The following is a 14,413-nucleotide window of genomic DNA, read 5'->3' on the forward strand; positions in this document are numbered from 1 at the left end:
TTCTTCCCTCCTTATTAGCCATGCCCTCCAGGGTTTCTATGGCTCCATTCTTCTGCTTAATCTGGTCAACAGAAGAGTAAACAACAGAGGTCTGCAAATGCCTGGTGGTTTTAATTTTTCTGTAAACGTGTGAGTAGGGATGGGCCGGAAGTTGTCGAGCCTGCAGCTGATCCATATATGGGATCTCCTTTAAGAAAGATAATATGAGCTCGGCCAGCCTGGCTCAGTGGTTGGGCATCGACCTATGAACCAGGAGGTCAGGGTTTGATTCCTGGTCAGAGCATACGCCCAGGTTGCTGGCTTGATCCCCCGTGTGGGGTGTGCAGGAGGCAGCCAATCAATGATTTTCTCTCATCACTGATGTTTCTACCTCTCCCTCTCCCTTCCTCTCTGAAGTCAATAAAAATATATATTTTTTTAAAGAAAGATAACATGAAATTACACAGTCTTAGCAAGAGTCTGTGCAATTGGGCTCCCACGTCCGTTATGGAGAAGATGGCTGATGTCATGTTCTGTAGCAGAGGGAGCTATAACATGTATTCACATAAACATGCTATAACATGTTTGCACTCTGCTTCCTTTATGAAGATGTTCCTGCTCCTCACCTCTCCAGCATGTCTACACCCTCCCCCCTAGGGTGGGGCTCAGGTGGGGAGAAGTCAGAGTCCCTAAAAAATGACCTGGTTTCATCACAACCAGGGGCAGAGATCTAAATGCAATCCCTTTATTTCCTGCAGGACACACCCTCTAAGGAGAACCAGGAAGGCTAGGCCAGCAGTTTCCCAGAGAGGAGTGGTCATTGGAGGCCATTTTGGAAATAAGTCAGACTTCCCAAAGCTGCTTTGCTTTTTGGAGGAGGAAGGTCACGTTACAAGGAGCTGAGCGTTCCTTAAAATGGCCGAATAGAACCAGCACCTGACAAGTCACTTATTTTGTTATGCTGATGAGAAAGGAGCTATGAGTCGGATTTACCTCGAGAGTGGCTGGCTTGAGGTGCCCTGGGGAGACGGCGATTTAGGTGGGTGCAGCCCCCCCTAGACTGCATGTGTCTCAGGACGGGAATGTTGCTGCTCTGGCGTGTGGTGTTTACCCGTCAGGGCAGGCTCGCTCCCTGCAAATTAAATACCAGATGTCTGGGAAGTCGTGTCGTTTCTAAATTTATTCTCAGTCACCTCCTGTGTGGCGACAGGGAGGCTGTAACAGCAGGCATTTGATTAGAGGGCCGGAACTTACAGCTAGTCTGTAAAAATGATTTTCACACTGAATAATTGCACACTGAATTATCCCAAAGAGTTCAATTGGACATTGAAAAAAAATCTCAGATACCGAATTGAAGTCCACCAAGACTGTAAAGTGATTGAAGGGTTGTGTGTGAAGATATTTTATTTTCTTGGGTCTTAAGAAAGCTTGCAAACCTTGCCAGTAGGAAGCATATTCGTATTGAAAGGTGAGAGAGTATTGAGCTCATTTGACTAGAAAAGTGCTAAATTTCAGGCTCCGGGGGAGCGGGGGAAGGGGGAAGACCGAGTTTAAAACAGAAACTGGAACATGATATAGTCCCTTTGATTCTCACCTCTGTCCAGATTAGTTGCAGAAATTCTTCTAAGGACGTACAAGGAAGCCAATGAGGTGGGGTTGCTGGGGAGTTAAGTCAGCAGAAGTTAAACAAAAATAAAAACACGTTGTGTTTTGTTTTTCACTGAACAGCATGTGTGTTCTGTAAACTACTCCTTTAATAGATTGGTACATCTTTATTTCTTACAGCTTACAGGAAAGACAACATAGCAGCCATTGTTACTAGCTTAAATACCTTTATAAGTCACGCTATTGCTTAATATAGTGTGTTTAATTAAGTTGATAGCACTAAAAATCATTTCAGTCAATAGATGCTGCTATTGTCCTAGCTGGTTTGGCTCAGTGGATTGAGCGTTGGCCTGTGGACTGAAGGGTCCCAGGTTCGATTCGGTCAAGGGCACATGCCCAGGTTGCATGCTGGATCCTAAGTAGGGGACATGGGGGGTGTGCAGGAGGCAGCCAATCAATGATTCTCTCTCATCATTGATGTTTCTATCTCTCTCTCCCTCTCCCTTCCTCTCTGAAATCAATAGAAATATTTTAAAAAATAGATGCTGTATTTATGGCGTGAGTTTCCTTCGTTTTGGAGAAGGATTGCTCCCTGAAGTTCACATTGAAATCTCCCCCGTTTGTCGGGTTTGTGTAGCAGGATGCTCAGCATTACTTACTTGTAGAGCAGGCCCTCAAAGTTCATTCCTGATCCCGGCATCCCGCCCCACAGGCAGTGCTTCCCATTGGATGAGGACACTGGCCCTCAGGTTAGATGGCTGCGTGGAGGCCACCCTCCCTGCCTGGCCATCCTTTTCCTCCGGGAGCTTCTGGGCCCTACACCCCACCTGGTTTCCTCACTTCCTCCTGGGCTCCATTTCCATCTGTCCTCCTCCTGCTCTTGCTTGCCCCCTGCTGGAAGCAATAATAACAGACAGCAGGGGTCCCAGGCAGTGCACAGAGCTGAGCTCAGCTGGAAAATACTCACCTGGCAGTTATTTCTTCTAAGCGTGGTCCCTTCCCAGTGGGCCTAGGGGTCCCTCGTCCGACATGCTGTGTTTTCAGTGGTTTTGTCCCTGACCACCTGCCTACACTCTCCAGCAGATTACTGTGACATTTAACTCCCGTTTCAGGCCAATGGAGGTCATATTAATAGAAATAATAGCAAACACACATAAGATCTGGCGTCAGCATTTTTTTCTCTCCACCGTAATGGACTTTAACAAAATAACAGAGTGGGACAGAAAGGTATGTGGCAGTCCTGTGAGGGGGACCCTGGAGAGTGGGATATAGGTGGGAAATTCACATACTTTATTCTCTATGTTGGTTCTTGTGTAGCTTATTTTCTAAATGACCCTTTTCCTTCTTTTTCTTTTTTCTCTTGTGAACACCAGCAAGCAATGCTCAGATGGGCCAGAGGGCTACCCAGTCCTTCTGATGGACAAACACATGAGTGTGCACAAGAGGAATATCAGATTCCTCGTAGCTGCACACATTGCTAACTTTGCTGTCCCTTGAAAGGGCTTCATAATCTACCTGAACAAAGTGAGCCCAGGATGAATCCCAAAAGGCCATTTCTCGGCGTTCCCACCCCGGCAGCTGGTTAATTGCCGTGGTAGCTAATGAGGGAAGAACGCTTAGCAGCTAACCAATGGGCCTCATTTAATGCAGCACAGCTTTTAGAGATAAGCTAAGGGTAATGAACTCCATTAAGCCCCTAAACAGGAGGGCACACATGATTCTTACAAATATGATAGCTTATCATTAATATTCAAACATATTTAAGCATTGAAACTCAACACCTTATTAATTGACCACTGCTCTGCTGAATAAACGGAACATAGTGGTTTCACACATATGCAGTCTCTCTGGAAAGTGAATATTATAATTTTCTTTTTAAAAATATGTTTTTATTTATTTCAGAGAGGAAGGGAGAAGGAGAGAGAGATAGAAACATCAATGAGAGAGAGAATCATCGATTGGCTGCCTCCTGCACGCCCCCTACTGGGGATCCAGCTTGCAACATGGGTGTGTACCCTGATGGGGAATTGAACTGTGACCTCTTGGTTCATGGGTTGATGCTCCATCACTGAGCCACACCAGCCGAGCTATAATTTTCTTATTTAAATACTCACAGTGAGAATGGATATATGTTCCAAAGTCCTCCAGAGTTTCACTCCTCAATCAAGTTGTTCAAGGATGTGTATGATTTGCAAAGCATCAGATTTCATTTTAAAAGCTACACCTCGAAACATGTTCCCCAAAATATTATTTCCAATGGAGACTTTTGCAATGCAGGTAGTGAGAATATAATGCTCCAATTTCTTATAAATTATTATCTCGCCACCAACTTCTGTCCTATCAGTGGATATTTATTGGTGTGCAATATTTATTTCACCCTGCTTCTAATATATCACAGGAGTGTTGCATATGGAAAGAAATAATAACAGTAACTCTTCTTTCCGTTGAAAACTCAAGGAATTGGCTGTCTGGCTTAGTAATCTTCTGGATGAGCGAGAAACAATGCCAGATGGAAAGGCAGACCCAAGACAGGGAGTGCAGTGTCTGCCTCGCTCAGCTCCGGAGGAAGCCATGTGGCTCCCTTCAAATGATTTCCTTTCTTCCAGCGCTCAGCTCCTCACCTTTAAGACAGGAATAATCGTTGCATATACCTGACAGAGCGGTGAGAACTAAATGAGAGGTCGAACACAGTGCTTAGACTAGCTCATTCGCGTGGGGAGCACTATTCGACGTTAGCTGTAATTGCCATTGGTCATAAATCAATGCCAGTGCGAAGAAGAAAGCCTCTTCCCTTCCCCATTAGGAGCAGTGTTCTTATTAAAACCCCAAGTATCACTGGTCATAAAAAAGGCTGGTGATTGGCCCTTGACTTCTGTCTCTAGAGCAGGTTCACTGGGTCGTTTTGTCACCTTGTGGTGTTCCCCGCGGCTCATTCAGTGGAGTGGTTTTCGGTGTGGGAAGGCCTACGGTAAAACCACAAGACGGAAGCACAGGCAGACGTGGACTTTGCCGAAGGCACGACATGCAGGGAGGGACGGTGCGGTGGCGTCTAAAGGACAATGAATGCCCTTCCAACTTTCCAATAGTTTTCCTGACCCATTAGCTTACACAGGCTTTAGGCATGCTTTGCCTACAATGTGTGTCTGACTAGCAGCTAAGTGACTGTTTAAATTGCACTAGAATTGATTTTACAATTATTTGTTGCATAAATAACATGATTTTGATTTGTTGCAGCCCCTCACACCTCAAGGCAGGGAAACAGCAGGGTGGGGGTTGAGGGTTGGGGAGGGCATGGAGAGGTGGTTTGTCCAGCTGATTCTCTGCTAAATGTGCCAAAAACAGTATTTGGGTGGGGGGACGGGGGTTCTGTCTGGACAACCATGAGACAGGGGTGGTTTTGGTGGCAAATCTCGTGACCCTAATTCCCCTAGTCTTTGAAGAAGAGAATTCCAAAGGTGAGGGATTTGGGATCAGCCAGTCAGGATCCTGTAGAGAATCCAATTTCCTGGTCCCCGTGGGAACCCTGGATCTGGGGTCCCTGTTCCTCCGGGGTCGGTCCTGTCTCCGAGGGCTCGCCTGGACTCAGACTGGTGTGCCTTCTCTCCGCAGGTTCCTGGGCAGACCGCTCACCTCTCCACGAAGCAGCGAGCCAAGGCCGCCTCCTGGCTCTGCAGACACTCCTCTCACAGGTGAAGTAGCCCGGATGCTTAAAACTGGGTCATGAGCAGAAAACATGAGCCCCAAAGTCATCAGCTCAAAAATGCTAAAACCGCTTTGTAAATTTTATTAGCCTTTTCAGTTGAACTCACCAAGCGGTCAAGTCTGTGGTTTCTTGTCTGTCTTTGAAAGCTCTTTCTAAATATGTTGGTGTCTGGTCTTAAGTCTTAGCATTTCCGATTTCCTGTGCAGTGTATGTTTATTGATAGACACACGTATGCAGGAAATCATTGGGATCACGTGTTATTAAGCGCGTTAAGTATCCTTCACTCTTTGTGTGCAGCTTATTCGGTTCAGCCTAAAATATCCAAAAAAGGCTCATCAGACCAGCCGCCTAGCCCAGTGGTCGGCAAACTCATTAGTCAACAGAGCCAAATATCAACAGCACAACAATTGAAATTTCTTTTGAGAGCCAAATTTTTTAAACTTAAACTTCTTCTAACGCCACTTCTTCAAAATAGACTTGCCCAGGCCGTGGTATTTTGTGGAAGAGCCACACTCAAGGGGCCAAAGAGCCGCATGTGGCTCGCGAGCCGCGGTTTGCCGACCACTGGCCTAGACCGTCTTCATGGCAGCTTGTGCTGCGGGTGGGGAACTGCCTGTGAGAGCGATGGACCTGTCATTTCTCCACCTGCCTGCCCATCACTCGCCAGAGGGAAGATGGAAACCACAGGGGCTTTGCTGAAATAGGAAGCGCTCTGGCTCGGCCTGTGGGTTTTGAAAAGTTGCCGGCGTGCAGAAAAAAAGAGAGAAAACCATTTGCCAGTGCGATTCCAACAAACACCCAGGCCAGGCAGCCACTGCCCCGGGTCTCCCAGGATCCAGGAGAGAGGCGTTTTCTCCCAGGCCCACGAGGGAGGAGAGCAGTGTCTGTTGCCCAGGGTGAGGGCACCTGGGGCGGGGGACCTGGATGCCAGGCTGGCACTGAAGGTGAACCCCAACCTCTCTGGCCCCCACTGTCTCTCATCTGTGAAGGGAAGATTTAGGGTGAGAAGCCCCTTTGTGCCCGGCCACTTCTCTGATAACCATGTGGCTCTTTTGTTTGCTCAATTGCTTCATGAAAAAAACCTGCAAAAGAAGTCATTCATATCTAAAGGGCCACACAGTTCTCAGAGAGGTGAGCAGTCTGAGGATATTTCCTAACACGTGTGTCATATCTGCCGACAGCCCAGCCAGGCAGAGCCAGAGGCTGCGCCGAAGTCCTGCGCGATAGGGAATCTCGCCTTCCAGAGGCTTCCATCGTCTGGTCCCTAGTGTGTGGCCGTGGGCAAGCCCTCCTCCAACTCTGACGGCTGGCCAGCCACCTCGAAATCTTTGAAAGGATCGTTTAAGGCAGTGGTCGGCAAACCGCGGCTCTCGAGCCACATGCGGCTCTTTGGCCCCTTGAGTGTGGCTCTTCCGCAAAATACCACATGCGGGCGCGCACGTACAGTGCGATGGAAACTTCGTGGCCCATGCGCAGAAGTCAGGTTTCGGCCTGGGCGAGTCTATTTTGAAGAAGTGGCGTTAGAACACTCAAGGGGCCGAAGAGCCGCATGTGGCTCACGAGCCGCGGTTTGCTGACCTCTGATGAAAGGGATCTTAAAAATTGCCACTTGCCAGGGACAACGCTTTAGGGCGATTGTTTTCTTGCCTCCGTTTTAAGATCCCTCATGTCCCTCTGGCATCACAGACCGTGGTGGTCTGCAGTCCTCATGGGGATCTGGCCCGGACCAGTCTCCTCAGGATGGTGCTTAGTGTGATGGTCAACGGACAGCGAGCTACCAACCGTAGCAAGAAGGCAAAGGATCGCAGACCCTAATCAAACCTAATTACGTTAGTCTGATCCCTTTAGTTTAATTAGAATGACAGTTTCGGAAGTGTTCCGTTGTGATGAATAAGCAAATCAAACCTTTCCTCTATGCTGGGCACCGTAGCAATAATTGCTCTCCCTGCGTCCTCCCATTTAATCTCCGTTCATTTAGCGGCTCAGGGACTCATCTGAATGAACGCCATCGCGGCCTATGGGTCAAGGCTTCCGACCCAAGCCTGACTCCGTAGGCAAGGCCACTCACCACCAGCACAGAACCTACGCAGACCCCCTTCCTGACAGAACTTCCCAAAGCGGATTACTGCAGTGCAGGGTATTCCCCGAGGGAGGGCTGACGTGGAATCTTATAGCCCCAACCCAAGCGAGTGATCCGGCCTCTACACAGTCTGCAGTTCCACAAAACAAACCAAAACACCGATAGCAACCCAAGCCATTCCTAAAGAGAAAGAAAAACGTTACCTAAGCAAATGTCAGTAATACTTGCAGAATCCACTGAGCACAGGCTTAAAGCGGTGCTGGGTCTGGGTGGGTGGTGTCACCATCACGGGGCCCAGGGGCCCCTCCGTGGCGTTCGAACTGGCCGTTCTTGCCAAACAAACCCGCCTTGCCTGGCATTCCTTGACTGTTGGCATCACTCTTTAGGGACCACTGTAGAGACGACTTGACAGAACTTTTTCTCACCTTTCAAAATGATTCATGTCACATCTAGGGTTATAACGTAAACGCGGTCACCATAGACCATGTCACCCCACTGCACGAAGCCTGCCTCGGCGATCACGTGGCCTGTGCCCGGACTCTTCTGGAAGCTGGAGCGAATGTAAGTCCCTGTTCAATGTTCGCATCTACCGAGGACCCAAATCAGGAAAAGTCCTCATCCTGCCTCCCTTTCCTTCTTGGTGGTTTTCAGAGATTGCAGAATAAAAATAAAGCTCTCCAACTGCCCTGCCTTCTCTCATTTGCACTCGAAGAAGGAACCCCAATCATTGCAAAAGCGGGGTAGCATGCCGCATCCTAAGGAGTACTCCGTAGGCTGTGTCCTGCTTTCATGGTTCTCCATAGGAATAGATGAACTTCTTTGTGCCTATAATGTTTGCCCATCTTTTGGATGATTTTCTTTAAAAAAAATTTTTTTTATTGATATCAGAGATGAGGGGAGAGGGAGAGAGGGATAGAAACATCAATGATGACAGAGAATCATTGATTGGCTGTCTCCTGCACGCCCCACACTGGGGATGGAGCCTGCAACCCGGCCTTATGCCCTGACTGGGAATCGAACACTGACCTCCTGGTTCATAGGTTGACGCTCAACCACTGAGCCACGCCTGCTGAGTTGGATGATTTTCTTTAGATAAATCCTCAGAAATTTCATTTTCAATTTAAACTGCTCCCAGCAAAGTGGCTTTGTCATCATTTTCATCAATCACTGTTACACTTGTTGACGTTTTTACCTACTGAAAAGTACCTAACCATTAAATTCATTTTTGTGTGTTTGATCCTTGAGTATGTAGTTTTTCAGCATTTTTATTGTAGGTTCATTCCTATGAGTTATCTACCATATCCTCTTTCTATGTATCTCTTGACGTTGTAAAGCTTTCCTTATCCATGTGTCTGAGCTAAATACCCTTTGTCATATTTACCACACACATGTTCCCAATTATTTCCGTGAGCAGATCACCACACCTTTAAACATGCCTGCGAGTCAGTCACGTGTGATCCTCCGAACGTCACTCTCAGATTTCGGTTCTGTTCAGGTCAATGCAATCACAATAGATGGCGTGACGCCGCTATTCAACGCCTGCTCGCAGGGCAGCCCGTGCTGTGCGGAACTCCTGCTGGAGTACGGAGCCAAGCCGCAGCTGGAGTCCTGCCTGCCTTCCCCCACACACGAGGCCGCCAGCAAAGGTCAGCTCCGGGGGAAGTGACAAGGGCAGCCAGCGGTCCCTGCGGCCACCTGCGGGGTGGCAAGGACCTTGTGGTGAAGAACAGGCTGGAGCTGTGGGCGCAGGTGCGTGGGGGAAGGGCCTCGAGGAAAACAGGTCTCTATTTGTGTCTGCAGGCCACCATGAATGTCTGCAGATCCTGATATCCTGGGGCATCGATGTGGACCAAGACATTCCTCACTTGGGAACGCCGCTGTATGTCGCTTGCATGTCACAGCAATTCCACTGCATCCGGAAGCTTCTTTACGCGGGTAATGTCCTTTCAAACATCTTCCGTCCCATCCACACCCACAAGCAGTTATACGGCTCTTATTTCTTTTTCTTTAAAAAAAAAAAAAGTATTTATTGATTTGGAAGAGAGGGAGAGAGATTTGTTTTTCCACCAATTGATGCATTCATTGGTTGAAGCTTGTATGTGCCCTCATCAGGGATGGAGCCCTCAATCTCGGCATTCCGGGTGATGCTCTAAGCAACTGATGAGCTACTCGGCCAGGGCTCCACTTGTTTCTCTACATAAGCCGCTTTAAAAATTATATCTCATTTTAAAAATGTTCTTCTTCTAAGCTTCTCACATATCAGTCTATAGCCTATAAATAAGAACCTCATTCTTTTTTTTAATCTTTATTGTTGAAAGTATTACATAGGTCCCCTTTTTTCCCTCATTGACCCCCCCCTCCAGCCCGCCCCCTGCCCCAGGCCCTCACCACCCCACTGTCTGTGTCCATGGGTTATGCATATATCATTGGTTGATTACCTCCCACCTACCCACCCTCCCCCACCTTCCCTCCGAGATTCCACACTCTGTTCCATGCAAGACCTCATTCTTGATAACTCCACTTCACCCCAAAGCTCCAAACCCTCTACTTACAAAGGTCAAAGGTCATAACATTCAGATTTTCGAGTTTGAATGCAATGTTGCTAAATATGAATATATCTGGGAAGAAAATGATCCAAAGAAATTCTGGGATAGTTAACTGCTTCGTCGCCTTAACCCCCACCAACCCTAACTCCCACACGGTCCTAGACTGTCATCCGTCTCACTTACCTGAAGAGACGTCCTGCCCACTTACTTGAAACAAACCAGGTCCTCAAGGTTCAACTCCAGCCCCTGAGAACCTTCTCCTGACCTGGGGACCAGGGCTGGGAGTTTGGTTAAGTATGGTTTCCCTCTTTTCCCATCCTCTCTTCCCTCCAGCACAGTGCTTCTCATGGCGGTGTTTAAATAGACTTAAAACGAGTAAATACGTTTCTATGCCTTCTATTGTTCACTAGAGGCCCAGTGCACGAGATCCATGCACTCAGGGCAGGGGGTGGGGGATCCCTCAGCCCGGCCTGTGCCCTCTCGCAGTCCGGGAGGGAGAAGTGGACCTAAGCCGGCAGCCGGACATCCTTAGCTCTGCCACAGAGGCGGGAGAGGCTCCTGCCACCGCCGCTTGCCAGATGTGAGCCCGGCTCAGGGCTTCTGGCTGAGCAGCGCTCCCCCCTGTGGGAGCGCACTGACCACCAGGGGGCAGCTCCTGCATTGACCATCTGCCCCCTGGTGATCAGTGAGCGTCATAGCGACCGGTCATTCCTTTTATTATATAGGATGGCGATCGTTTGGCCTCTGATACATCCTGACAGATCTTTGGTAACCCCTTACTGTTCCTCACTGTATCTTCGCTAAATTACTCATTTCCGGCAAGCAGTCTCCATCATTCCACGATTCCACTCCCTTTACTAATAAGACACTTAACACAAGTTCTGCTAATCATCGTTGGCAGATTGTTATTTCCGGGCTGTGTCTCCCATAAGTTTACATAACCAGGAGAGTGTGTTCTTCATTACCTTTCTTTACTTTGCTGGGAATATTTTCTTTCCATCGACTATTTTATGGGTGGAAGAATACTGCAAAGTGCTGGTAGTTATTGGGACGGACCGCCATTCTCAGGCTCTGTTCTCTCCTAACACCGACACACCCAGCAGCGTGTATGCTCCCCCGATGGAGATTTTGTTATGCAACGCACTGTTCCCACTAAACATTTCCCATTAGGTTAAAATGGTGAAAACAATTACATTGATTGCAACTTGAGCGTGGCAGGAGGGCCACTCCCAGCTTAGAGTGCACTGCTTCTTACAAATAAGAGTTTGACAGACGGGACCAGGGAGTCGGGCGGAAGGGACTAATGCATTTTCATCGAGACATTTCTCGGTGTTGTAACCACTTAGGTGCTGGAAAATGGGATTCTGCTTCTTCCTTACCGCATTAAACAGCATTTCTCCATCAGTCATGCACTCAGGGGCCGCCACTGAGGTGAAGGGCGATGCAGTAGGTGATTTAACACGGGAGTTATTTTTAAATGGAAGCACTTAAAACAGTTTGCATGCAGAAACAGAATGTGCTTTCCATGGAACAGGCTCAGTGCCTGTGTGCAGTTATCGCCTTCAACTGCACAAGTGAGAAGTGACAGGGACATCTGATTACATTTTACCCAAAGAGCGCATGTCTCTGAACTCACGAGTTTTCCAAGAAACAAAAGAACTCTGTTGCCTTAAAATAAATGAAAAGAAGAAAAGCAATAAGCTCTTGAGTTCTCCTGAGAGCTATCAATCATGATGCAAATAGACATGTGTCAACCCAATTGTGCACTGTTTATAATACATATGATAGCTAATATGATGAATGTTGGAACTGTTTAAATTTAAAAGTTCTTTTTGTTAGGTGATATTTTAACCATATAGAAGAATAGTAGACAGTATAAAAAATACGTTCATTTTTCATCCAGATGTACCAAGTTTTAAGATTATGTATATGTATGTATGTATGTGTGTATGTACATGTACATGTATGTGTGCATATGTATGTTTGTTTGTGTATGTATAATGTTAACGTAAAAACATTCAAACCTGTAAAGAATTTTGTGAGTTTATTTGAGCCAAACTGTCGACAATTGCTGGGAAGCAGAATCTCAATGGATTGGGATAATGCTTTGGAGAATGGCGGTTTTTCATCTATTTTTATACATTGCCATCAAAGGAGGGGACGTAGGTGGGTTACATGAAATCCACTGGTGATGGATTAGGGAGGCGGGAGAAAGCAAAGCGGGGAAGCCTCTGGGATTGGATAAAAAGTAAATGATGGACACATACTTAGGTGGGTGCAGGATAGTTAACAGTCAACAATTAACATGATAGCGATAACAATGAAGGAATCTGTGGTCTCTGTCCTGGCGCCCAGCACATGAGGTTGTGCCCCAAGGGGGTCTGGGAAAAGGGAAGTTACAAGCTACCCAGACATTTCATAGGCATGTTATCTGAGATGCAAAAAGACAAAAGGCTCAGTGAAGGTGAAGGCTGACCTTGTCAGTGATACCGGCCTAGGACAGGACTGACTACCATCACTGCTTTTAGTTAAAGTGTAATTTCAGGCCATCCTTTGTGGTGACTTTAGGTCTCTGAGCTTGTAAGACTGCCCCGCAGGCCTCCCCTGAGCTGTCAGGTCCGCATGTGGCCCCTTTCGTATATAGTATGTGTATGTATATGCATGCATGTATATGCTCATATATGTATGTGTGTATGTATGTACATGTACATGTATACGTGAGGCACTCGGTGCCAATGGAGCTGAGGTCCTTTCTGCCACACCTTCCTCCCTGCACTGAGGTGACCCTTAGAACCATCTCTGTTTGTACCCATCACCGTCCGTATGTCCCTGCAGGCGCTGACGTGCAGAAAGGCAAATACTGGGACACGCCGCTCCACGCTGCTGCCCAGCAGTCCAACACGGAGATTGTCCACCTGCTGCTGGAATTCGGGGCGGATATCAACGCCAAGAACACGGAGCTGCTGCGGCCGGTGGACGTGGCCACGTCGAGCAGCCTGGTGGAGAGAATGCTGCTTCAGCACGAAGGTACGGGGAGGGGCGGGCATCCGAACCACGGCGGCGCGTCTGCGGGAATAGGGAGCAGGGGGAACTAGAGACCCCCGAGGGCATGCGAGACAATAATGGCATTTGGAGCATTTTTGTGTGAAAGTAAATACTTTTTAACTTAGGTTCTATCTATGAAAAAGACAATCACAATGATCTGACCTAAACTTCATAAATAGATTCGGTTTTGATCCTACATAACATGTAATTCTGTATCATATCTGCAAATAAACCCTTAGAAGCTCGCCTCACTTTATAGGGGCGGGCACCGTCTATGACGTGGGTAGAAACATGATCAGGAAATACTTCCACACTTAAGACTTTAGTTCCAAAACGGAATCTCTCAAGTCCGGCCCAGACACAGTAATTCAATTGGCTTTGGCTTAAACGGTAAATCGAATTTGAGAAAAACAATTAAGAATTTCCTCCTATAGTGCATGCCCTCCTTCGATCTGTATCTCCTTCAAAAAGCAGAATTTGTTTCTGAGGTTTTATTTTTTAAAAATATATTTTTATTGATTGCAGAGAGGAAGGGAGAGGGAGAGAGAGATAGAAACATCAATGATGAAAGAGAATCATTGATCGGCTGCCTCCTACACCCCCCCTACTGGGGATCAAGCCCCCAACCCTGGTATGTGCCCTGACCTGAAATCGAACAATGACCTCCTGGTTCATAGGTTGATGCTCAACCACCGAGCCACACCGGCTGAGCTGATTCTAGCCCAAAGACTTCCATGTCTTAAAGAAGGTGGATGGAATATACCTCAATTCTAACACAGTCTTCTGAAGGCAGTGTAAACGCTTGTCTGATTTCCCTAGTACAAGGGTCATCCTGCCAGTTTGCTTCAAAGCTCTGTAGATTTTTCTGGTTTGACTTCATGCATCTTGTAACGTATGCAGATCCGTGTTTTGATTTCATGGACACACACCTGCTTGTCTCTTGCAGCCACGCCCAGCTCCCTCTGCCAGCTGTGCCGCCTCTGCATCAGACGCCGCGTCGGGCGGCCGCGCTTGCACCTCATCCCGCAGCTCCAGCTGCCCACGCTGCTGCAGAACTTCCTCCAGTACCGATAGAGTAAAACCCGCCTCCGTGCCCAGCCAACCCAAGTGCTCCTTCCTCCGCACAGTGCATATTTCATGTTAAAATGTGCTCATGAGGGGGGAGGAGTGGGTAGGGCCCCCCCAGGGGAGCAGGGAAATATCGATTTCACCTTTAAGGCTACCAGAGGGCACTGTTGTTTTAGGTAGGCGTTGTTATTGTTTTTGGGCATAGTATGTTTAAAATACCTATGTATTATTATTTCCAAAGACCCGTTTGTTGGCTTAGGGGGAAAAAAGAGTTCTCCATTTTACGTTTTTTAGAGTGAAAAGGAAGTATGTGAACCCTAAGCCAAATCCTTCTTTATATGGTGTATTTTAAAAGGTCTGCAGTCTTCAAATAATGCGTTCACCTTT

At 47.5% G+C, this 14,413-nt stretch overlaps 1 protein-coding gene across 4 annotated transcripts in view; it reads left to right on the plus strand.

Annotated features, from left to right (window-relative positions):
* Positions 1 to 14,413, plus strand: part of ASB5 (ankyrin repeat and SOCS box containing 5) — a 47,312-nt gene extending 32,899 nt beyond the window's left edge. For 3 of the 4 annotated variants that reach the window (XM_054720172.1, XM_028161093.2, XM_028161092.2), the window contains exons 2-7: positions 5,194 to 5,273; positions 7,821 to 7,928; positions 8,863 to 9,013; positions 9,168 to 9,302; positions 12,749 to 12,940; positions 13,905 to 14,413. In XM_054720172.1, the coding sequence (XP_054576147.1) occupies positions 5,194 to 5,273; positions 7,821 to 7,928; positions 8,863 to 9,013; positions 9,168 to 9,302; positions 12,749 to 12,940; positions 13,905 to 14,032 (794 nt within the window). In that variant the 3' untranslated portion in view covers positions 14,033 to 14,413. Of the gene's footprint in view, positions 1 to 939; positions 1,019 to 5,193; positions 5,274 to 7,820; positions 7,929 to 8,862; positions 9,014 to 9,167; positions 9,303 to 12,748; positions 12,941 to 13,904 lie in introns of those variants that run through there. The other variant, XM_028161091.2, reaches the window with a different exon arrangement.

Source organism: Eptesicus fuscus, chromosome 8, assembly GCF_027574615.1.
Source record: "Eptesicus fuscus isolate TK198812 chromosome 8, DD_ASM_mEF_20220401, whole genome shotgun sequence".
Lineage (NCBI taxonomy): Eukaryota > Metazoa > Chordata > Mammalia > Chiroptera > Vespertilionidae > Eptesicus > Eptesicus fuscus.